This window comes from Haemaphysalis longicornis, unplaced genomic scaffold (assembly GCF_048455015.1).
Source record: "Haemaphysalis longicornis isolate Haplotype H1 unplaced genomic scaffold, Haemaphysalis longicornis Haplotype H1 scaffold_10, whole genome shotgun sequence".
Classification (NCBI taxonomy): domain Eukaryota; kingdom Metazoa; phylum Arthropoda; class Arachnida; order Ixodida; family Ixodidae; genus Haemaphysalis; species Haemaphysalis longicornis.
Genome location: NW_027526204.1, coordinates 121,877,201 through 121,900,292, shown reverse-complemented (window position 1 = coordinate 121,900,292; position 23,092 = coordinate 121,877,201). Strand labels below are relative to the sequence as shown.

Sequence of the window (23,092 nt, the reverse complement as noted above, 5' to 3'; positions counted from 1 at the left end):
CTGCGCCGAAATCTCACATACAAGGGCATTTTTGCTTTTTGCCTCTACCAGAAAAGCAGCTGCCACGACCTCGTGCTCAGCAGCGCAACGCCTTAGCCACTGAGCCACCGCGGCAGGTAGCCATGAAAATCAACAAAAGAGAAACAAGGATCACGGAATGTTTACTTTTTTTAGTGTTATTCCTTAGTGGGCCGTGTTTTGGGAGCCCCTCTCAACAGATTCGTCTGGCTGCAGAGTCAGTTGCGGGTGCAATAACCGTACGGGCCTTTGGTTTGGTCGGTTTACCACCACCAGTGGCTCCACGACGCTCCCGTGATGTCTCAGCAGTAAACGTACTTGGTGAGACATCAATGGCCTCAACCGCTGTTTCTAAGGGTGAAACAGTGTCGTGGGGGCCAGAGTTTGTGCTAAAGGCCATAGCCTCAACACTGGACACAGCTGCAACAGAAGTGGCCACCGGGGCACCCTTCTTCTGTTGCACAGGAGTTTGAGACAAAGCCTGGCCAACATGACTGACCTCGACAGAAGTCATGCTGGCGGCCTTTGGCCCAGCATTAGGTCGAACTGCAGCAGCATAAGCCACAGTAGCGACTTTCTGCTGCACAGTGGGGGCTGCAACTGGGCCAGGTCAGCCTCACTGCACTGAGTACCCGCATCCACAAGATGATGACCCACCCCCCCGGCTAGCTGCGCCTGTGTAATTTTTGTGGCATGCCTCTGTGGCATGCTCCAGTGGCATGCCTGTGGCAAAGTCTGTGGCATGATTTCTTTTCCTTTCTTGAATGCTGGACATGCACATGAGAAGGCAGGGCGTGGTCCATTGCAGTGTCGACATTTCACTTATTGCTTGTTGCAATCGTCACTGGTGTGGTCAGTGAGTGCAGATGGGTCGGCCACAGGACGAGTGAGTACCATGGCCATACTCCATACTTCTGGCACTTGAAACACCTTCGTGGATCGGCTGTGTATGGACGCACTGGGCAGGCAATAAATGCAGCATGGACAGATTCAGGAAGTGCTGGACAATTGAAAATCAGAACAATGTGCTTTGTTCAAATTTCCTCGCCCGTGCGACACGCGGTTATCCTCTGTGCAGCTGTTAAGCCTTGGGCTTTTAGCTCTTCCAGTAGTTCATCTCCCCTTTCATGAAGTAACTGTCATTCAGAGATGATGCCTTGGACTGTATTTAGGCTGTGATGTGGCATGACTCACTTTTAGCTGAGCCAGGGTGTCCTGTTTCAGAAGGTTTTCACTTTGGTTTTTTTTCTTTGTACTTCTACCAGCACGTCACCTGAGGCAAGTTTCTGTGCGTGGTAGTCTCTGCCAACAATGCTCTCGAGGCATTTGGCGATGAGAAACACAGAGTTTTTTATAGAGGTACATAATGTTCTAAATGTATCAAGGCATTTGCTGAAGGTTTTAACTAGTAAAGCTGATTAGATGCTAATTACTTCAGTCTGGCCCTTCTTCAAGGATCGATCAGTTTTTCTTGGGGCAAAAAAGGAACCCATAAATGCATAATGAATAGTGTACATTCGGTAGCAAGGCTGGTTGCCCACTACAGAGTCCAAGAAGGGAACGCGACTTTGAAGCCCACGCCAATAGTACCTTGCTACTATAATCTTATGCTTGGAATCGAGAGTAATGTATTTGCACAGGGTTAACTTTGGCCACCTAAAAAACCATACTAAGGAAGAAAGGAGATGACAGGACAGAGCTATGAAAACAAATAGGAAAGCGAAGAATTGAGAGGACAGAAAAAGGTGACTGGCCAATTACCCCCTGGATGGGTCAGACCAGGGGCACCGTCTGCGGGAAGCGGGGGCCAAAGTGGCATGTTGCTGCTAGAAGGGGGCCGTGAAGGTCCAAAACTTCGGCTCAGCCACCAGGATGCCCTTTTCTCCGGACACAGCTGAGCCACGCACAGCCGGGGCGTGGGTAATTCCAACCCACTTGTGCTCGGGTCTGTGGTATTGCAAATAGTACCAACCACTGGAGAGATTCGTTATCCAGTTCTAACCCTGTACAACACAACTACTTGTACAAAGTTTTCTTTGCCTTCGTCCCACCTCAGCCTCCTGATCTGCATGTCGAAATTAGCACCACTGCCGACAATGGAGACCCAAACTTGTCTGAACAACTGGCTCACAGTGCTTGACCATGGAATGGAAGGCAAAGACTATGGGTATGTGACCTCCCCGAACTCATAGGCATTGATAGGAGAGGTGTGCTGCCAGGCTGAGGGTGCCTAGCACTGTTAAATTGGGGAAGGCGTCCCCAAACTGGGCTCTGTCGCCTCTATCAATGTAGTGGTAGTGTGGTGGACGAATGGTGAATAGAAGCAGCTGCTTTGGTGATGACGACAAAAAGCCAAAGGCACAACTTAACTGGTTTACTGCATAGCAAGAGATGATCAGCGATGATACAGGAACATCACCTTTCCAGGCGAGCCTTACAGCATGGCTAAAACAGCGACAGCGGCCCCAATGCTGTCAATTGAATGTGTTCCATCCAGAGGAACCGAATGTTTTTTAATTGTGTTGTTTAATTGCTTTTTTGTTTTCTTTAAAAGCTTTTGTTTAATTGCTGGGACAACTTCCATTTCTCCCCCGCCTTCCTTCACCAGGCTACGCCTGTGGTCCTTCAAGCTTCATTTGTTTAAGGTGCATTCCTAGACACACGAAAATTTATCTGTATGAAATAACTAGTTGCCTTGCATGTGTTGCCTATAAACAGCCCTATCGTTGCTCGCCACCTTCCTCCAAGCCGGCGTGACGTCTGCATGATTTAGTCGGCACAGTGGGCTGCAAAGCTTTCCGAATGCTTTTGGTGACCACCTTAGCGTCGTTACCTGACGAGGCCCGACACTTTCTCGCACACCTCCAGTGCTCTTGACAGCACCCCTTCGCTTGTTATCGACTGCACAATGTGGTACTCTCCGCTGTCGCGTATTAGCCTTCACTTCCCCCCTACCTCGCTCTGGTTTAGCGCATTACACCCTGTGCTGCTGCATGTATTTCTGGACCACTTCTAGGCTGCTAACGGTGTTTTCGTGTTCACGAGCTACACACTACCGCGCTGTTTACTCTTAGGATTTTTATCAACGCCTAATTCACCGAAAAAGTCCATGTTTGTTTATTCGTGATTTGCACCCATTGGCGTATGGGGTCTCTAAACCAAGCTCGTGTAGCTATTCTGGTTTAGTTTGCACAAATAACACACGGCTTCTTATTTTGCTGCTTACTTTTCTGCTATATTACCCGTTGTTTATAGATTACTACACATCATCAATTATTGTGCTGCTTCGATCACTTCACATCGCATGTTGTGTATTATGCATGCTTGCATTGACATTTTGTAGCCCACGCATTCAGTATTTGTGAAAAGTTTTTTTTATATTCGTATCTAAATAAAAGGTACAAAATTGGCCGAAATCAATCGCTCTTGTCGCGCGACGAGTGATGCTGAGACGAGCAACAGAAATCGCTTTTAGTATCTCCAGTCGCAAGTCTAAACGAGCCTTAATATGCATGTTACGATGGAAGACATTAATATTAGTATTAATAATAACAATAACTGGCAGTGAGCGCGACCACGGGCGGCGCTGCGAAGTGCATCTCCGTGACATCGGCTTAGGGATTCTCGCATTTGTCGTTTGCTTCAATCGGGATCGCTCTCTCTGTTTCTTTACACTCAGTTGACTTTTGATGCTTCTCCGTACCACATTTTGTGTGTGCGTGACTTTTTATCCTAATAAAGACCTAAAATCGCATACACTAGCTCAAGACTTGATTTAAAGTGTAGTTCTGGATACCGCCCCGGAAAAACATTGCTGGTGTTGCCACATCTCCTGCGAAGATGGTCCTGTGCGGAGCGCGAAGAGTCGAAGCTAGGTGTCAGCTTCTGCATTCGGCAATTTTTCGAACAAAGGGAACAGCCAGCTGCTAACAACCGACAACAGCGGAAATGCTAGACCAAGATTAATTCCAGGCCTTTTGGCCTGTTGGCTGTGGCAGAAGACATTACGATTCCCGGTAATCATATGTAAGGTTAAACAATAAAACAGCTTTTGCAACCTAGCCGAATGCTCGAAAGTCTTGTGTCCCATCACTAAGTTTTCATGGCATGGAAGTATGCCGACAAGCACTATGGACCGCAGAAAAATGTAGGTTGAGTTCCAAATAACCTACTGTGTGTTTTGGCACATGCTGGTTTTATAACAAGCTTCTAACCACCATGGAATCTTATTGAGCAAGGCGAAAAACGTCTACGGTAAAAATACAGTAACGCTAGGTTTGTTGAGACCTGGAAGGATATTTACGGTACCTTTCCCACAGCCGCATCTTCCCAGTATTCAGATATGCGTTATACTAAAACTGCACCCAAGAGGAGGAGGAGTCAGGGAGGAGGAGGAGGAGAAAACTTTATTTAACAGTGAAATCGAGCTGGTTAGTGGGAGGGGCCCTCAGTCCAGGACGAGAGAGTAATGTTCTTCAATTCATGGAAAGCCATCCCAAAAAGGCCAGGATTTGTTCACGACGCCTGAAGCGAACAATAAACAGCTGCTTGGACATATTGATTGGTTAAGATTCTTGTTATAGTGGAAACCGGCACGGATACTATTTATTACTTTCGTTCACGAGTATATCAAGCCTTCAACGCAGCAATCATGTCATCAATGTTCTGGTTGAGTCAGTTCGTTATGATAAGGACGGTCACGATTGAATTTCGAGACACAAAATCCACCTTCAAGTACTCTGGACAATGTTGTCTGCGCCGTTTCGCGGTGGCGTATGCCACAACTCTCATTTCACTTGCATGTCAATAAACAACGCACGCTGCGGATATGCACCTTCTTGCCCGCAGCCGTAGAGAAATGAGGAGGGCGCATGTATGCCTTACAGCCTGAAGAAAATATCCACAAGAACTTTGCGAGCTTCCCAAACATCCCCAAACCTCCTAATAAGACGTTCGAGACGGTGCAGAAAAATTGATGCGTTGGGCACAGAAAAAACATTCATATGATTCAAGTCAAGAATGAAATAAATAGAAGACAGCTGCTTTATTTCCTGGTGTGTGATGCATGTGTATAAGGACCTGCTGCTTTGTACGTAGCATTAGACGGTTGAGTCTTATAAGAGCATCTCAAAAATACTTAAGTGAGGCCTAGCATTTCGAATACTTATCGAGGAGCTCTGACCGCTGAATCTCGCGAATAAGCTAGAAAGGACGAGTTACATATGATCACCTGACCGATGCTCTCAAGAAAGTTGTTCTCTCTCCTCGTGTGTTGCAAACTTGTGCGGAATACCGCTTGAAATTATTCAGAGGTGTCAGAAGCTGGCAAAAATAACTGAATTACTCAAAATATGCTTTTTAATGCAGCAAAGCTTCAAAGCAGTGGTTTCTAGCACAGGCATTGCTGCCCCTCACAAATGGAGTGTAGCAGATGACAGTGGTGCTCGTCCCTTAGCTGACGTCAGAACCAGGGGGTGCCACTGAAACATCTCACCACCAATACTTGTTTTATTATTAATTTTTTCGTATATGGGAGGGGGTGACAAATTTTCTGGACCCCGGGTGCAAGTTTACCCAGCAATGCCCCTGCAAAGGAGTTCTCGAATTGTAAGTCATTGTCTTCCACTGATTTATCCTTGCATAATCACTGATGACTTGTGACAATGGAGGTTGCTTGGACTTTCAGCTGAGCGGTGTAAATCAATAATGAATTATTTGATATTTAAATTATCCCTACCTAAAACTTACACAATGTCACAGCACCTTTGTGTCTGTGAGTTAGAAAATTTGTATAGTTTCATTTCGAATAAAGTATTTGCATTTGAATTGATTGTTGAAAGAAGCGCCCACAATGAAGCAGATAGGTGACACTGAATGAGGGAAAACAAATTCAACCCATATAAACACCTAATGGAAACGGTTATTCAAAGTGCATCAGGACAGCGTTAGTACTTTCACTACATAAAGAGTTAAAAATATATTTGCTCTCGCTGCAATTTTAGTAGTTTGCTTTTACAGGCTCGCTACTCCATGTGAGGGGGATTCGGACATTTCGGCGTAGGACACTTCTGTGCAGGAAGTTTCGCTGCGAACATTTCAGTGCACGGACACTTCGGTGCATGGACATGTTGGTGCACGGACATTTTGGTGCAGGATGTCTCGGTGTGGACATTTCGTCACACGGAATGTCCCAAGGGTTCTTTCAACGATTTAGCTTTAGTATGGTAATTTCGTCACAAGATATGATATTAACGTCCGAGAGTTGTCTGTGGACCGCACAGCATGTGGCCCACACACAACCTAGGCGGAGAATTAGTGCGTAAAAGCACATTTTGATAGCAAATGGTAAATCCTAATGCTGCTAATTTACTTCTGTTCAAACGATTTTTTTAGCATTCATGTGAACAACCCTAACTCTTTAATCTCAGTGTTACCGAAGAGCTTTCATCTTTATTCGACGGTGCAAGACACTGCTGCTTTCAATCCATTCCTCTCTCTCCTCTCCCCCCCCCCCCCCCAACCCCATGCCAAACCACCGCGAGAAAAAAGAAACCAGCTAGCTCGAGGGAGTGTGCCTTCCCTTTTCATTATTTTCAGCGGCGTCGCTAAAGGAGGCTAGTACTCCGTGTGCAGCTTCTCCCCATGGGGAGGGGGGAGGGGAACTGTGCACCGGGTACCAGTCCCCTTGGTAGAGAGGGGGGAGGGGTTGTCCAGGGGTGAGACAGCTTAATCAGATTTGGGAGCAATTTTTGGAGCAGCGAAATCTCGATTTTGGAGCAGAAGAACGACATTTATTATGTCACCTTATAGGAGCTAAAAAATCACATTTTTGGCAACTCCGGGGAGAAAAGTGCACTTTTTAATCTGTTTTGAATGTACATAACACTGAAACAGCGTTTCAATAAAGTTTTTTTTCTATTCCACTACCCTTTCACAAACCATTTTTAAATACTGAAGCTCTATGCACAGATAGCGTGCAGCGCCGATGGAAATATCGAATTGAAAAACCGAGCAACTGCTAAACATTTTTACTATCATGTGAATGCAGAAATTATTGTTTTTGTAATCCCAGACTGGGCTTTACGCACAAGTGTAGAGCCAAGGCAAAAGTTGCGAAAGGCGAGGTGACAGTCGTCACACCCCACCATCCCTACCATTTCAATACCCAATGTGCACGTTCACTACGATTGTAATTTAAGTAATGTTGGTATATTTAGCCACCTCCCTCTTGGCATTAAATTTCACTTCAGGTAGATGAACTATTACTACTAGCGTGCAATAATAGCCCGACCCGCTATTCGACACTGCTTGAACATTTTGCGGCGATGTAGCCTGCGCCGCCACTTCTGCAGTGTCGACCGTCCCATTCCCGCCGCTCGCAAGCTCGCTGTCAAAGGCAGCAATAACTAAGCGTTCTATAACACCGCAATGAGTCCAAAATTTCCTTTCAAGCACGCAGCGCACCTCACTCAAGGCCGAAACTTGGTGAATTCGAGGGCACCACGTTTCTGGTGAACTCCCGTCTTTCGAGTCACGCAACTTCCCGAAACAGACCAAATGACTAAATGTAAACCCAGCCACCCTCATAACCAAAACCACGGTAGAAATCGGCGAAGAGCACTCTGCCTGAACGACGAGCAAATGCTTCGCTAGGCTGCCATGTTTCGCAATCTTCTCCACACCAAAATGGTGGCGCCCAGTGATGTCATTCCAGAGATACGGCGCTCCGAAAATTGCCGTTTTTTATCAACTTCCACAAGTAGTTTGTCGCCTCAGTACACATAAGTATTTTTTCTACAGGACTTTGCAATGGTTTTGTATGGGAAGACTTTAAAATCTCACAGAATATAATATGTGCAACCCCACATTGCGACTTTCAAAAAGGCTATCTCGGGGAAAATTTATGCGGGTTTTTTTATTACATGATCAATCGATTAAACCTTTACAAACAGCATCACCTTTGGGGTGCTGGAAAATTATGCCGTCAGTAAGCATTTTTCCCCACCGAAACTGACGGGAGCGTTAAAATCCTTGGCTCTCACTGTTTTGGAGCAGTTTGGCGCAATTTTTGCGAATTTCAAGCTTTTGGAGCAGCTGGGCACAGGAAAACACATTTGTATCAGAACTGCGCAATATGCGCAGCTGTCTCACCCGTGGTTGTCACTTCCGCTCCGCCAATGTGTAAACTGGACGTCAAAAACTTGAAGATGACTGTGGCAGCTCTCGCCAAACCAGGGTATTCAAATTTTGCCCTTTCATAATGAAAGAAAGTGGGGATTGTCTGGGGTGTCTATGATAGGTGCAACCTGAAGAATTAATTGCTGATGAGGCGACCGAACGTGAAGTAGGGGCGATTGCTGGATAGGGGGCGCCATCAGCATGACCGCGACGTGCGTAAGCCAGCAAGCTTGCTCCTCGAGGGGGGTAAAACAAGGGCCAACGATTCTAGTCATTGCGTCCTCAGGGGCTTTTTGGGTGGCTTTTTGTTGCGCATTAAAGAGGTTGTGTAAACTCGTGGTGAATGTATAGCATTTTCTTGCATCAATGCAGTGACACTTCGGAGACTTAACCCCGCTAGGCCTGTAAGATTTTCAGGGGAAACCGAAAATAATATGACTGAAAAAGAGGGCTGCCGGGACTAAGAATGGTTGGTTTGCCCGAATAGGGGAATGTGTGGTATTTGTACACTTAACCCGTTCCCGCTTTATCAGCATCAAGGAGATATAGAAGCTACAGCTGTTTTCAAAAAGGCCGGTTCCTCTTCCATGACGATAGCCTAGACTCGTTCGTAAAAAAAGGTGGTGACAACAGTGTTTGTAAATTTATTTTAGCGGGACAGCGTAGCCTACATAAAACACTTCATAAGATTTTCTGAATTTTTGGGGGCAACCGGATGTTTGTAAGCTCCATTCTTTGGATAGTGAGAGAGTGCCTTTTATTAAGACAAAATTGCATAAACAGGGCATTATGCTTGCGGCAAAAAAGAGCGAATATAAATTAACGTCTTGTTTTAAGGGCCCCATACTTCCCATGCATTTTTTACCATTTTGAGGTACATTTTGCTCGGCATCTAATAAAGGTATCTACATAACGTATATATTATTTTCTTTCAAATTTTGTGCTCTTTTAACTGTACTAGAATTATGAACATCCTTAAAAAATTCAGTTTTGTATAATTCTTTGTCCATTAGTACCTAAATTTTGGCATTATTTTAGTACTAAAAGTTGTGTAACAAAAAAACTGTCGCGTGCATATTTTCAATTCTAGTGGAGCAGGTGTGCCAAGTTATGTAGATGAAAGGGGAAAAAAAATCAGCTCGTTGCCATGGAAGATGTAAAAAATAATGGTGCCTATGTAATAAAAAACATTGTTTCGAGATAATTGAGTTTAAAGTAAAGAAAAAGGTGAAAAACAATACTTTTTTGCCAAAAACACCACTAGAGGAATTTATTTAGAAAGCACCAGCTTCGTAATCACTGTCGAAATCATTTTTTTGCTTTTCAGCCGGTCGTCTGTCCTTCCTAGACTATTATTGTGCACCATCAGACAGATCTGTTCACAAAGTATTTCGCTTGTGGTCAACCTCTTTAAGCCACTTGATGGTGGTGTTGCGCCCTGGTTTTGGTCTAAATGATTTCAAAAGCTGGCTCATGCGTTGCTATCATCATTTAATGAGAGAACAGCATCCAATGTTGCAATCATGAGAGTGTGAAGCCCAGAAAAGATGTTTTTTCGTGCGCGGCTTCGAAGGGCAAATGTGTAAAAAACGTGCAACAGGGTATTTGGATTGCCCTCGCTGAAAAATCAGCTATGCAATGGTTGCTAAGCAATTTCTTAATACAGCTGGTTCCAGAAAAGCGTTTTGATCTGGAACAGGAAGTTTTTTTATGAAAAAAATGACAATAAACACGGAGAACATTCTCCAAGAGGATGACTTACTACTTGCTTACGGGAAAACTATTTTTTAGCGAGAAATATGACTTTTTAAGGCAAGTGTGAATATGGAAAATGTGCACAAGGAACTGAACTTTCCTAATTGCGAAGAAAAACAAAAAGTCATTTTTTCAAAATTTCGTCTTACCCTGTGCCCTTAAATTAGAAAAAAAAAACATGGGCAAAAAAATTCAATCAGTTGGTTGCATAACAGGTGTTCCCTGAACAAGGTAATAAACAAAAATATACAAGGTTCAATTTCTAGAAATAACTGGTAAAAATCGAACACGGAATCAATCTAAAAATGAAATCACTGCGCTAGATTGTTGTCAATAACCTATGTTATGGGGAAAAAAATATAACAGCTGTTTCAAACAAGCAAGCACCCGATAATTCTGTTGCCAAAAAAATGTGCACCGAAATGTCCGTGCACCAAAATGCCCGTACATCGAAACGTCCGTACAACGAAATTTCCATACACCAAAACGTCCATACACCGAAATGTCCATACACCAAAACATCCTGAACCGAAACGCCCTGAACCGAAACGTCCTGAACCCCATGTGAGGTAACCGCTGCCGCGTGGCGTGCCCGTTACCGGGACTATCTTACTGCATTTTATACCGATGCGTGCATGTACAGTTACACTTAATTGTAAAATTATCATAGCAGTGTGCGCAAGTGAAATACCTTCATATTGGCGGCGAGGAAACGAACGTGCCACTCTGGTAAATTTTTCGTTTCCTTCTTTGAAGTTTTGTGGGCACAAGAGTTTCATTCTTTCAATGCTTTGTCAAGCTGGCACGGCAAATGAATGTCGTAATTAAAAAGAAAACTACCAGACCACAGACCCTCCCAAAAGCACCAGCACACCTCCACCCTCCCCCTCCTTGCCCCCTCCCCCCACGCAGGTGCGCGCTAATGTGATTCTGCCAGGATCCACAACTGTTACTTATACATTCTAAAATGTTTGCTCTGTCGCATAGAGAAATTTTTGAACAATCGTAAGCATTACTTTACTAACCAAAATGACCGTAAACAACCTTTAAATTTTTAGCCAAACTAGCATGTCAGCCTGAAACCATGCTTCAGTTTGAACATCATGGTCGCTGTCAACCAAGGGAATGCTTTAACTGTGCCATTACTGTCCGTTTCATGCTGAAACACAGTAGTCTGTAGCATTTATGTAAGCTGGACCATGCCATTACGCATGTTTTCTTGGTGCACTGCGGGGAACAACATGCTGACTAGTTTTGAGCACCGACCCATGCCCGAAGGTCATGATGGCTCTGTACAACTGCCCAATGCTCCCTGTTTTCTGGTGGACCAAGGAGCTTCCCAACATAATTTCCATTTCCCATGCCACTAACGAAAGCTACAAAATTTCTGTGCACCCTATAGCTTACAGCGCCGCCCATGCTCGTACACTGCAAAGCACTGTTTTACCGTTCAGCTTTAACACCGGCAGTATGTACTAGGCTGAACAATTGAACATTCTTTTACGATAAGCCTTGCGCTGCACTTAACATAAGTGCATAGACTTGATGTAGACTGCACAGAATCAGTTCAGTTGGACTTACACTGGAACCTGTTGTATGAGCGTAGAATGCTTATATGCAAAGAAATTGTTTAAATACTGTATTTTGGAGAAGAACTAAATAAATCAATCTAATTCTTAGTCTTACGTCATTTTAGTGTGAATGTAATGCTCATCATACTAAACACGTTGAAATTAAGCAAGTAATCACATGAAACTCGCCATTTAATGTAATGCCTGTGTCACGCGAGCGGATTGGTGAGGTTGTCTTGACCAGCTCAGAGAAATGGATGCAGGAAAGCCGTTGATGTGTTTAACAAAACCTACATTTAATACACACTCGAAAAACCCTAACGTAAGGCACTCAAGACATCTATTGCACACAACCGATAAACAATCCACCCTCTAACTAAGCATCCTGACACACAAACACAAAAGTCGCTACAATGAAGTTCCAATAGACTCCAATCCCAGGAACCCTGTCCACAAGTTAGTAATTATACATATTGTTTTAAATACTGTACCTACAACAACTAGTCCGAAGTTGTTTCCTATGACTGCGTCCCTATTGGACTGGCCTACCTCGGTCGTCGGCGCTGACGTGTCGCACCCTTGAGTGGCCGCGACTCGGTGGTAGCCGTCGTCGTCTCTTGTTGGTGCCGGCGTTCGATGCGCATGGTCGTTCCTTGAACAGCGTGGGCTCCGCGTGTCCCGACGTCCTTCCTCGGTGGCTACCCCCTTGTAGCCCAGGGCTGGACATCCCAGGTAGGTCTTGGCACGAACGTAGCCTTTCGGGGCTGTCGAAGCGAACGTCGACGGTGCGTGGACGTTGGCCGCAAGTGTCCGACCGCCGCCGCTGGGGCAACGAAGACCAGTCATGGGCACGTTACTGAAAAAAAGTAAGTGTTACAGTTACCTAACCCAAAAAAGTGACTCTGTTACAGTTACAGTTACGATTTTCCAACAGTAACTAGTTACAGTTACAGTTACTGCAAAAAAGTAACGTCGTTACTTTTCCGTTACTGTATAAAACTAAGTAATAGCTAAAAAGATTTGGCGTATTTAATAAAAACGCACAAAGGCATGCAGGTAGTAAAAACTGCACCTAGTAAAGCCTACACGAGGGGAACGTAAAGTGATGCACTCTCATGCCCAAACCAACAATCGTTGTGTACGCCTCATTTTTTTTTTATTACTGAAGTTTTGCTATCCAACATAAGGAACTTTATTTTTTTGTTGGTACACTCTCGCTGTAAGAAATTGACTTTCAAACATCATTGTAGCATAGGATTAGTTGTTTTTCAAAGTTGGAATCAGAGAGGCCGAACTTGTAATATATAGAGCTGGAGGACGACACAGCCGAAACAATCTTTCAATGTCAACTTAATTTATTTTCGCCTACAATGCCGTCGCTTGACCGCCCCGCGTAGTGAGAGAGAATGGGAAAAAGGTGGCGGAGGTGGCGGATCGGTGGAAAGGGGAAACAGACGTGGGAGTGGAGTACTTCGGTTGTCGAGGTGTTTTTGCAAGATATTAAAAAAAGCGCTTCGTTAACTTTTTATTTCGTACTTGTGGTCGGAGACGGGGACCAATTTGAGCCATTGCCGAAGTGACGTTTGTCCGTGGGCCCTCGGAGTAGGTCTCCCGCCCCAACCCCCAGCCACCCCCATCCCTGGAATGAGACGATATTTCCAAAGGGAATAGAAACTGAAATGAACGCTTTACTGTTTTCCCCCTCCTCCACCTCCCCCCTGTCCTCACAAAGGCGGATTTTGCCGACTCAACCGGAAAACACTGTTTTCACAATCCCAGCCTTCCACAGCAATCACGTCGCCGATCCCAGGAACCCCTCCCTTCGTTTGCTTTGAGGCGTAGGCCGAACGAAGCTCGCCCAAGTATTCCTTGCACCCAACCTTCAAGAGCAGATGTAGCTACTGTTTTCCGTTTCAGCCACAGCGCTCTAAACGAAGTCGCGAGGCTTTCCAAGAACATTTCTTCGTGCAGTGGCAGTGTGGTCAGACGTCTGCCGGCCAAGATGCTGGCTGGTGTGAGGGAAGCCGAGGGCCACCATTGTTGGGGAGGTTGTATGTGTGGAGGGGCTTGAAATTTATTACTTCCTCGACCTCGTTCGGGCACTGTTGACAGCTCTATGAAGCCTCTAGAGCAGGGGTCCCAAACATGTGGTCCCAAATACGGCCAGGGGTCTCGCACAAAGGTCGCAAGCAACTGCGACTTGTGAATCGAACAGTGCGCTTAGGGCTGGACGAGCGCGAGGCCGCCGAGAGACTCCCCACGGCATTTTATGACCCTGCAAACGGTGCTGCACGTCGCTAATGAGAAAGCGACGCCCTGACCGGAGTTATCCAGGCTTCCGCGAAAGTGCAGAGGTTTCAGTGCGTTGTGCGGCGTTCGTGGGTTTTTGTTTTCCTGTTCGCCTTTGTATTCCTGTTTGCCTTTGTTTTCCTGTTCACTGTACTCCAGATGCGGCGAAAATGGTGCAGCCGCGAATCGGACTATAGGTTCTGGCGCGTCAACATGCATCCACGTGCGCTTAGGCGCGTGTCGCAGGGTATGGGTGAGAGCGATGTCGCACTGCTGAGGAAAATACCGCAGCTTAGAAACTTCGAGCCATTTGTGGACCACGTGGAGCATCACACACTTGTGCACGCCTAATCATTTCTAGTCCAGATCTTTTTCACCCATGCAAAGGGAGTAAGCTTGCATAGGTGAAGTAGACTAAGGTTCTGCGGAGGAAAGGCTGAAAAAGTGAAATGCGCAAACTGTACAACGGTCGTTAATGAGTGTTGCTGTTGGAAAATTTTTTTTTATAGAAATAAAGTAACTGTAACGATATTTATCGTTACAGTTACTCCACAAAAAAGTAACAGTGTTACAGTTACAAGTTCCTCTAACTTAAAAGTAACTAGTTACAGTTACAAGTTACTGAAAAAAGTAACTAGTTACCGGTAACGCATTACTAGTAACTAGTAACTGCCCAAGACTGACGAAGACACAGGTTCACGGTGTGGCTCGGATGCCGCAGCCGATGCGAAGTCGGCCCGCTCCCGCCTAGGCTTGGTAGGCATAGTCGGTGGCCTGGCCGCGTCCCCCAGGAGTGTTCCTTGAAGCTCACGTGCTCCTTCCACATCCTCGTTCCTTGCCTCCTGTGTGGCGTTCTCTGACTGACTGACGAGTGCGCTGCCATATTTGACCACAATGCCTCGAGGTTTCGGCACGGCGTTCATTCATTGGTGCGCAACTGGCGCGCCGTTCAAATTCGCGTTTCTTCGTTCTTTTTCTTCCCCCTTTTTTTTTTAAGGGGTGGGGGGGGTTGATGCATCCCCTCTCAGGGGGTGCCCTGACACATGACAGCCTGCACAAGGTGCCCCCATGCGTGCAGTGTACATCCCGTATCACAGGTGCAGATTTGCACCCCACGGCAAGCGGATTTTCGCCGAGTTAACAACTTCACTTGGCACTACAATACCATAAAAATCAACATCAATGTCATGAGACAGACCCTAAAGAGGCCACGTGAAGACAAAACATAACTTTGTTCATTTTGCTAGAACTAGCCTTTGAAAACTCGCTCAACTCCATTCCAGTCACAGAAGGCGTTTTTCAACCGAAGCAATGCAACAAATATTAAAAATTTTCAGATTTCGCTCTGAAGTGATGCAATATTGGCAGGAGTGATTTAGTATAGGCCAGCACTAAAAATGCAGTTATCAGTGTATTAACTGCACGTTATAAGCTAAATGATAGGACCAATGGATTAAAGGCCCCTGTCACGAAGTGAAAACGAAGGCAGCTACGACAGACCAGACACGCTCTGGGGGTATGTTTCAAAACCCGAGACACCATCATCATCGTCGTCTCGCGGGGGCAGCTATCCCGCACTCATGGGCGAGACAATCGCAAGAGGCCATCGACAGAGGCCGGCGGCAGGAGGCAATCTTGGTGGAAGAACAGCAAAGGAGCCGGTGTGTAGAGCGAGACCGGGATGTGCGGCGGTCAGGCGACCAGACCGGTGCCGTGCCCCAAGAGGTCCTCCTCAACTGCAACCTCCAGAACTTCACCACCGCGAGAAAGTCGTCACCATGCGTTGCTAGGAGACAGCGACGCCCCAAGAGAGCTGCGTTCACCACAACGGTGCAACGGGAGCTCGGTGCACGCGCTACCGCCCCGGCCACCACACGCCACCTCGACCTTTTAACACCGAAGCATCACGACTACGCCACCGCGACGAGAGGTAGGACGACCCCGTTCCCGCAGTGAACCCTTACTGTGTCCCCGCCATTCGTTCCCAGACTGACTGTTTATTGGTTGTTGATCTTGTTAGTGTTTTCTTTACCGCGTTATCGCAGTGCCCATCTATACTTCGGTTCCCCAGTGCCGTTTAGTTTCTCTGTCCATAGTGTGTATTTATTTGGGTTTTGGCTAGAACATAAACATAGTCTCATTTCAAAAGTTTCTTCTTCTATTTATTATTGTTGTCACCGAACCTGACACCCCTCTACAGTCACGAAATTATGTTCCTTGGTCGTGGCTTAGGTCGCTGGGCACCAATCGTACAAACAAGATCCCGTGATGTCATGAGAAATCGCCGGAAAGGGGTTTAGGAGTCACCACAGCTTCACGTTTTGTTTAATATGTCAATTATTCTTCTAAAGTTTGCGCTAAAATGTGCATCATTGTTATCAGGACAATACAGTCTTTTTAATAAACCAAACATATTTTGTAATCATTGCCTTTAAGGGTGCTTGCAAACTACCATGTTCTGTTTTCTTTCGGGAGGTGGGAGGGGGGCTTGAGAACGTTAGGCCCCCCTAGAAAAATTAAAGCCGTTCCACTATATGTAAAAGCTGTCGGAAGTGTAGCGCAGTGATTTACCGTAATGGGCTGTAGCGCTGTTATGCGCTCCCTGCTACCACCCAATGCAATTAAAATTTCCAATCGTCGCAGTGCTCGTGAGCCCCCTGCCTGACACTGCACAAGCAAGAGTTCTGTCCTTTTGGGGTTGCTTTTCCTCCCACATATGCCGGCATTGCACTGCCACTCTTTTTTCACTCGCTATCGTAAAAACCAACCCAACAATTGATTGATGATTGATTGTGGGGTTTAACGCGCCGACGCATCGCAGGCGATGAGGCACGCCATAGTGGAGGGCTCCGGATTAATTTTGACCACCTGGGAATCTTTAACGCGCACCGAAATCTCGTACACACTGGCGTTTTTTGCTTTTCGCCTCCATCAGAAAAGCGGCCGCCATGGCCGGGAATCGAACCCACGACCTTGTGCTCAGCAGCGCAACACCTTAGCCACTGGGCCACCGCGGCGGGTCCAACCCAACAAGCATTCCTAACTAAATGAACGTGGGCACTGCCAGTTAATTACGTATACTTTGCCTCAAATGTACCTACAGTCTTCTTTGCGCTAAACAATGGGGAGATGTATGACAAGCGCCAGCGGTTCACGAGTTTTGAATGCTTGCGACTATATAAACCGCTTGGCTTTCAAAGCCTCTGGGTTACGCCGCGACGACAGCCGCTACGATGGAACGCCGTACGGCTCTATTTGGTTCCAGCGAGCGAGCTACGACTACAAGGCGAGCCCCTAAAGTGCTCTACACTAAAAAAAATCCCAGCTATGTGCCTGTCTAGAGGCAGTATAGGCTAGTGATGATGCATATATGTTGCCAAACGCTGTTTTTCCAGAGCATGTTGCCTTCCAAAAAAGACTGTGGGCAAGTGGTTGACCTTTGTTAACCGCAAGGCAACACTAGTTCACCATGAGCATTGGAACAGCATAAGGCACTGGACTATGCAGGCGTATGCTGTATTAGGATGCTCACTTTAGAGCACTCTACAGCGCTCCAAAAACTGTCTGCACATTCCACTAGTCAAAGTCAAGTGCTTGAAGTATGTTCGGTCAGGCATCTTACAGCACTATCTTCTGCCTCGAAGTGCCTCCAACCGCTCTGCCTCCAATGTGGGAGGCACTGCTGAGATCTGGAGGCAAGTGGTCATGTGACACCACCGCTGCGTCGCTCACCCGCAGGCTGCTGAGTTACACAATTTGCGCAACTTTGCTGCTACCGCACTGAGGTCTAGCCAGCTGTTTATTGACGGAGTGTTAAGTAGGGCATGGTGTTTTTGCTTTTCACGTGAAAGTGCGCTGCACACACGACAAACGTGCTGCTGCAGTCACTGATGCCACCCGTCCTTTGCCGGCGACGGCAAATCATGGCAACAGTCTTGAAACAGCGCTAGTAGCTCCAGCTACCCCTGGTGGCCACTCTCCAAAATTTACTTGAAGCCCCGAAGTTACACATGCGTGAAAAGAGCCCAAAATGAAAGCTACCATCAAATATCTGCCGTGGTGGCAAGCTTAAACATCTCTAGGCAGCCCAGCCGGCTGCTGGTCATGCGTTTAAACCTGTTTGAATATGGTGCCGAAGCAAGTAGTAGGCCACTCCCACCGCTGCGCCAAAGTAGTACTGGCCGCATTGTGGCACCTTGGTCGCCCACTGCCCCGAAATCATGTAAAGCGTTTAGTTCGGAAGAGACGCCTCTCACTCGGATTGGGAGTGACCTCCACATTTGGCGTGCTCTGGGGCAGAAGCTCAGAGTGACCACTCAAATACAGCATTAGAAAATTTACGGGCTGAATTATCCAGAGAAACAATGCAGCAAGGTTACTAACTTTGAATCGTAAATCATCTGGGAACAACGCATTACCACTAGAATGCACCACGAGATTCAAAACAAGGGAAGAGAGGTGTAGGAGAAACAACCAATCTGAAAAGCCTAAAAGAAAACCAGGAAACTATATCTGTAGGGCTGTGAGCAAAGATGACGAGAAGCAGCAAAGGAAAAACAAAACTGCGAACGTGTCACTGAAAAAGATGGGTCGTTCCCCAACATGAGTAAGGTCAGAAAAGACCATACCAGCACAGGTAGAGGAGGGCAAGTTGGATTCACTCAAATGTTTAAGAAGCTGGGAAAGCATACACAATCATCAACACAGTACATCATGGTCAGGTGTCCCCTCCTTCGATTCGCCCCCTGCACGTTGGGGCTCTCTGTGAGTGTTGCAAGTGTTCACTCCCAGGTAGCAGCTAAGACCTCGCCCAGACACCATGTGGTGTGGTTTTCAAGGGTTTGGCTGAGCGGCTAGAGTGGTGGCATTATCTCGACAAATTACCACCAAGAGCGTTTGTTTTCGAAAAAGGCTAGGATTCCTTGGATCCTAGCCCCTTATTTCCTTGGATCAACTTTTACGAATCCGCATGCACATTTATAACTTTAGTTATGTCCGTTAGGGTGTGCCAAGTTTTCGTAAGGGGTGCCGTTACTAGGCGAAGCTTAGTTTTCTCAGATTTGTTTTCACCGTGTAGTTAAAATGTTTCATTAGCTATATATATAAAGCTAACCTTCTGTCTTTAGTGCTATGTTATATGCATGCTGTTTATTCTGTTTCACTCAAAGTGAGTGTAAAAGTTTTGTTTTGCCTAGACTTTGACAGTGTGTGCGAATATTTGAAACTTTCAAATGTTGAAGCAAAAAAATTCGGGGAAGCTTGCACTTACACGCGAGACTTGAATGGCAAAGCTGTTGAATGGCAAAGCTGTTGTAGGTGATCACTGAAGGGCACAAAGTTGAGTTTGTGGGAATTGCGGAGCTCCGCCATCTTGCCTATCCCTCTCGGCCCGCCGCGGAGGCGAGAGGGGTGTTACCTCTCTCTTCGCGGTCGCGCGCTTCCCCCTCCGGGAGGATACCCGTGAGAGCGAGGGGGCGCGGCCGACCCCCTCACGTGACAGGTTTGGCCGGAAGCTCCGGCGGGCTGGTCCGAGGCGAGCGACGGAGGTAGGGCCTCTTTGGACACGAACCATCGTCGGGAGCGGCCGTAAGTACGACTCGCTCCTTTTTGGCCTTCCTTTGTCCGCCCTCGCGCCTGTCTCTCCCGCCCGGCTAAGGTGGTCGGCGGTGTAGAACGACGCGCCCGACGTCTCCTTTATTGCATTGCAATAAACGTCGGAGTGGGCGAATTCTGTGTCCTGTGTTCCTTGCTGTTCGCTGCCGATACGCCAAGTTGGTGATCCGTGGCGGTGTTCAGTAGAGCTAGCCTTGCGGCCGGATCTCGAGGATCGAGCTAGGCCGCCGTCAGAACCCTGGTCCCCACATTTTTGGCGCCCGAACGTGGGACTCGTTTTCAAGTGAATTGGAGGCTCCGAGGAACATGGCACAGGAACATGGAACATGGTGAATTCGCTAGCTCCGAGGAACATGGCACAGCATTATGAGTTGGCGGATTTGATGCTGTTGGCTGACCTTTGTGATCATGCCCGGGAGGTCCCGCGATGCTCTGCATCAACAGCGCCCACCGCAGCCGCAGGAGCGGCTCGGGTCCCCCTTCTCCACGGCCCCTACGCAACCGCGAGTGCGGCTTGCGCACCAACGGAAATTTCAGAAAGTTCTGAATTCCGCGAGCGCTATACGTCAGGTGACGCCGCGCTTTCAACCACCATGCGCCGGGCCTACGCAGATGCTGCGGCTCGCGCGGCAACGAGAATTTCGGAAGGTTCCGAATTCCGCGAGCGCTATACGTCAGGTGACGCCGCGCTTTCAACCACCATGCGCCCGGCCTACGCAGATGCTGCGGCTTGCGCATTAACGAAAATTTCGGAAAGTTCCGAATTCCACGAGCGCTCTACGTCAGGTGACGCCGCGCTTTCAAACCCCATGCGCCGGGCCTACGCAGGTGCTGCGGCTCGCGCGGCAACGAAAATTTCGGAAAGTTCCGAATTCCCCGAGCGCTCTACGTCAGGTGACGCCGCGCTTTCAACCCCCATGCGCCGGGCCTACGCAGATGCTGCGGCTCGCGCAGCAACGAGAATTTCGGAAAGTTCCGAATTCCCCGAGCGCTCTACGTCAGGTGACGCCGCGCTTTCAACCACCATGCGCCGGGCCTACGCAAATGCTGAAGCCCCATGCGGCGCGCCTCTCGTGCAAGTGAGCACGCAGGCGCCCGTAAGCGAAGGAATGACTGTGGATGCAGCGTCCATCGCGAACGCTCTCGCAGGCGCCATGCAGCAAGTGCTGCAGGCGGCGCGCTCACCCGCTCCCAGGGTGCAGCTACCGATGCCGACGTATAGCGGTTATAGCGATCAAGTGAGCGCAAACGCTTTCCTGCTGGCTCTGAGCCGTTACGAGCAGGCGACCGGCATCAGCGAGAGCGAGGTGCTGCACAGAGTTCTGCCCGCAGCCCTAGTCGACCATGCCGCCCGGTGGTATCGAGTGATAGGCCACACGGCGCGCACGATGGATGACTTCCGAACGATGTTCAGGGAGGAATTCCTGCCCGTCGACTACCTCCCGCGGATGCGTAGAGAGTTGGAAATGCGCACCCAAGCTCCGGACGAATCGATGATCGAGTATGTCCGTGCGATGCAGGAGCTTTACGAGTACGCCGACCCACATGCCCCGAACTCGGAGCGGGTCGATCGGGTCATCAGGCAATGCCACCCCACCTTTGCCTTGTACTTGAGGAACTGCAGGTGCAGAGATCTCAACGAGCTGGCGGCCGAATCTCGTCGTGTGCAAGCAGCAATTGCTGCTGCACACGCGTATCGGCCACCGCCGCCTCCGGTGGAAACACTGGAACCAAGCTGTGCTTGGCGCGGCGTTACGGGCAGCGGACGAGTCGAGGTCGGCTCTACGTTGATACCCTGCCAGCGAGAAACGCTCGGTCTCGGGGACCGAGCGCTGGACCCCTACTCGTATGGGTTGCGCAACGCGGAGGCGATACGGCCGGAGGTCCTGGCAGCCCCGCGCGCTGTGCACACAACAAACCGGTCAGGTGATCGGCCGGCGAACGCACGCCCAAGTGGGCATCCCTACACGGGATCGGCGCTGCCGCAGTTGCTGGCACCCGCTCACAACTCTCCCCCGGAGAACCGGATGCGGCCAGCTGGCCGCGGAGCGTACGAGCAGCCTCGATCGGCGCAGCAAGCAGCACGGAATTCTGTTCGCTGTTTCAGGTGTGGCCAAGTTGGTCACATGATGCGAATCTGCCCAGGTGGACAGGGAAACGCAGCGGGCCGCCGGTGAAGTCGCCGGCGGCTGATCAACGCGCCCGAGAGGAAAACATCACCGCGCCCGCCGCATTCAGAGTCGGAGTTCCGACCAGCGCGCCTGTGCCCTTTCTCGACCTCGCAATTGCGGGGCGGAGTTTTAAGGCACTGCTGGACACCGGGGCAAGCACTTCACTCGTAGGGGACGAGGTCGTTTCCCATCTCGAGCGCAAAGCTATTCGGCTGCGCGCGCGGAAGTTGCCGCTCCAGCTTGCGTGTGGTGATGTTACGTCACGCGGTGACGTACGCCTCGTCGTGCGTTGGAGTCAGCGTGTACGGCGAATGCGTTTCGTCCACTTGCCCGGACTGACGGTCCCAGTCATTCTGGGGAGAGACTTTATGTCCAAGGTTGGACTGGTCGTGGACATCGGCAACGGAGGCTATCGGGAGGGCCCATTTACGCCGCTAAAGCCGTTCGCCGAACCGCCGCCGGCAGCGAGGTCGCTGTGTGAGGCTACCGCCGAAACGTCCCGCGCGCCGAGGGAAGCAAAAGCTTCAGGCGCAGCCGATAGCCGGCGCGCGCGGCACCCTCCGAGCTCGGGTGATGCCGCTCCCGGCGCGGTTGATTTCTCCGGCGCCGCCAGCCCTCCAGCCCGAAATCAGAGCGAGGAGTTAGGCGCGCTCCTAGCAGGTGCTAGTGAGCTGACAGCGGCGCAGCGTGATCGCGTCGTGGACGTCGGCAACGGAGGCTATCGGGAGGGCCCGTTTATGCCGCTAAAACCGTTTTCCGAGCCGCCGCCCGCAGAGAAGTCACTGCATGGGCGCGCCGCCGAAACGTCTCTCGCGCCGCGGGAAGCAGAAGCTTCAGGCGCTGCCGGTAGCCGGCGCGAGCAGCAACCTCCGGGCTCGGTCGTTGCTGCTGCCGCGGCTGATTTCTTCTGCGCTGCGCGCCTTCCACCCCGAGGTCAGGGCGAGGAATTGGGCGCGCTCCTAGCAAGTGCTAGCGAGCTGACAGCAGCGCAGCGTGACCGCGTCTTGTCGTTGTTAGGTGACTTCGGCGAGATATTCACTGAGCAAGCAGGTTGCACAAGGTTGGTGCAGCACTGCATAGACACCGGCGATGCTCAACCATGGAAATGCAATCCCCGGCCCGTCAGCCCCGCCAAGAGGCAGGCAATGGATGAGGCGCTGGAGGAACTGCTGAAAGCAGGCATTATCCGCCGCTCGACGAGCCCTTGGGGGTTTCCAGTGGTGCTCGTTCGAAAGAAGGACGGTAGCTGGCGTTTGTGCGTCGACTATCGGCGGCTGAATGCGGTCACGAAAAAGGATCCGTACCCCTTCCCGAGCGTTGACGAAATCGTCGCAAACCTCGGTGGCGCAAAATACTTCTCCATTTTGGACGCCAGCAAGGGGTACCTTCAGGTCGAGATGCGTCCCGGCGATGAATGCAAGACAGCGTTCACTTGCCATCGGGGGCTGTACGAGTTCGTACGTATGCCTTTCGGTTTGTGCGGAAGTCCGAGCACAT

At 48.9% G+C, this 23,092-nt stretch overlaps 1 protein-coding gene across 4 annotated transcripts in view; it reads right to left on the bottom strand.

Annotated features, from left to right (window-relative positions):
* The window catches only part of LOC144159196 (uncharacterized), a 63,025-nt gene that overhangs the window by 21,374 nt on the left and 18,559 nt on the right, over nt 1–23,092 (bottom strand). The window contains exons 1-3 of one of the 4 annotated variants that reach the window (XM_077690529.1): nt 14,496–15,909; nt 12,072–12,378; nt 1,780–1,965 (exon numbers count right to left, since the gene is read on the bottom strand). The exons of 1 other annotated variant lie outside the window; for it this stretch is intronic. In XM_077690529.1, coding sequence (XP_077546655.1) covers nt 1,879–1,965; nt 12,072–12,378; nt 14,496–14,734 — 633 coding nt within the window. In that variant the 5' untranslated portion in view covers nt 14,735–15,909 and the 3' untranslated portion in view covers nt 1,780–1,878. Of the gene's footprint in view, nt 1–1,779; nt 1,966–12,071; nt 12,379–14,495; nt 15,910–23,092 lie in introns of those variants that run through there. 2 more of the 4 variants (XM_077690528.1, XR_013320266.1) reach the window with 2 other exon arrangements.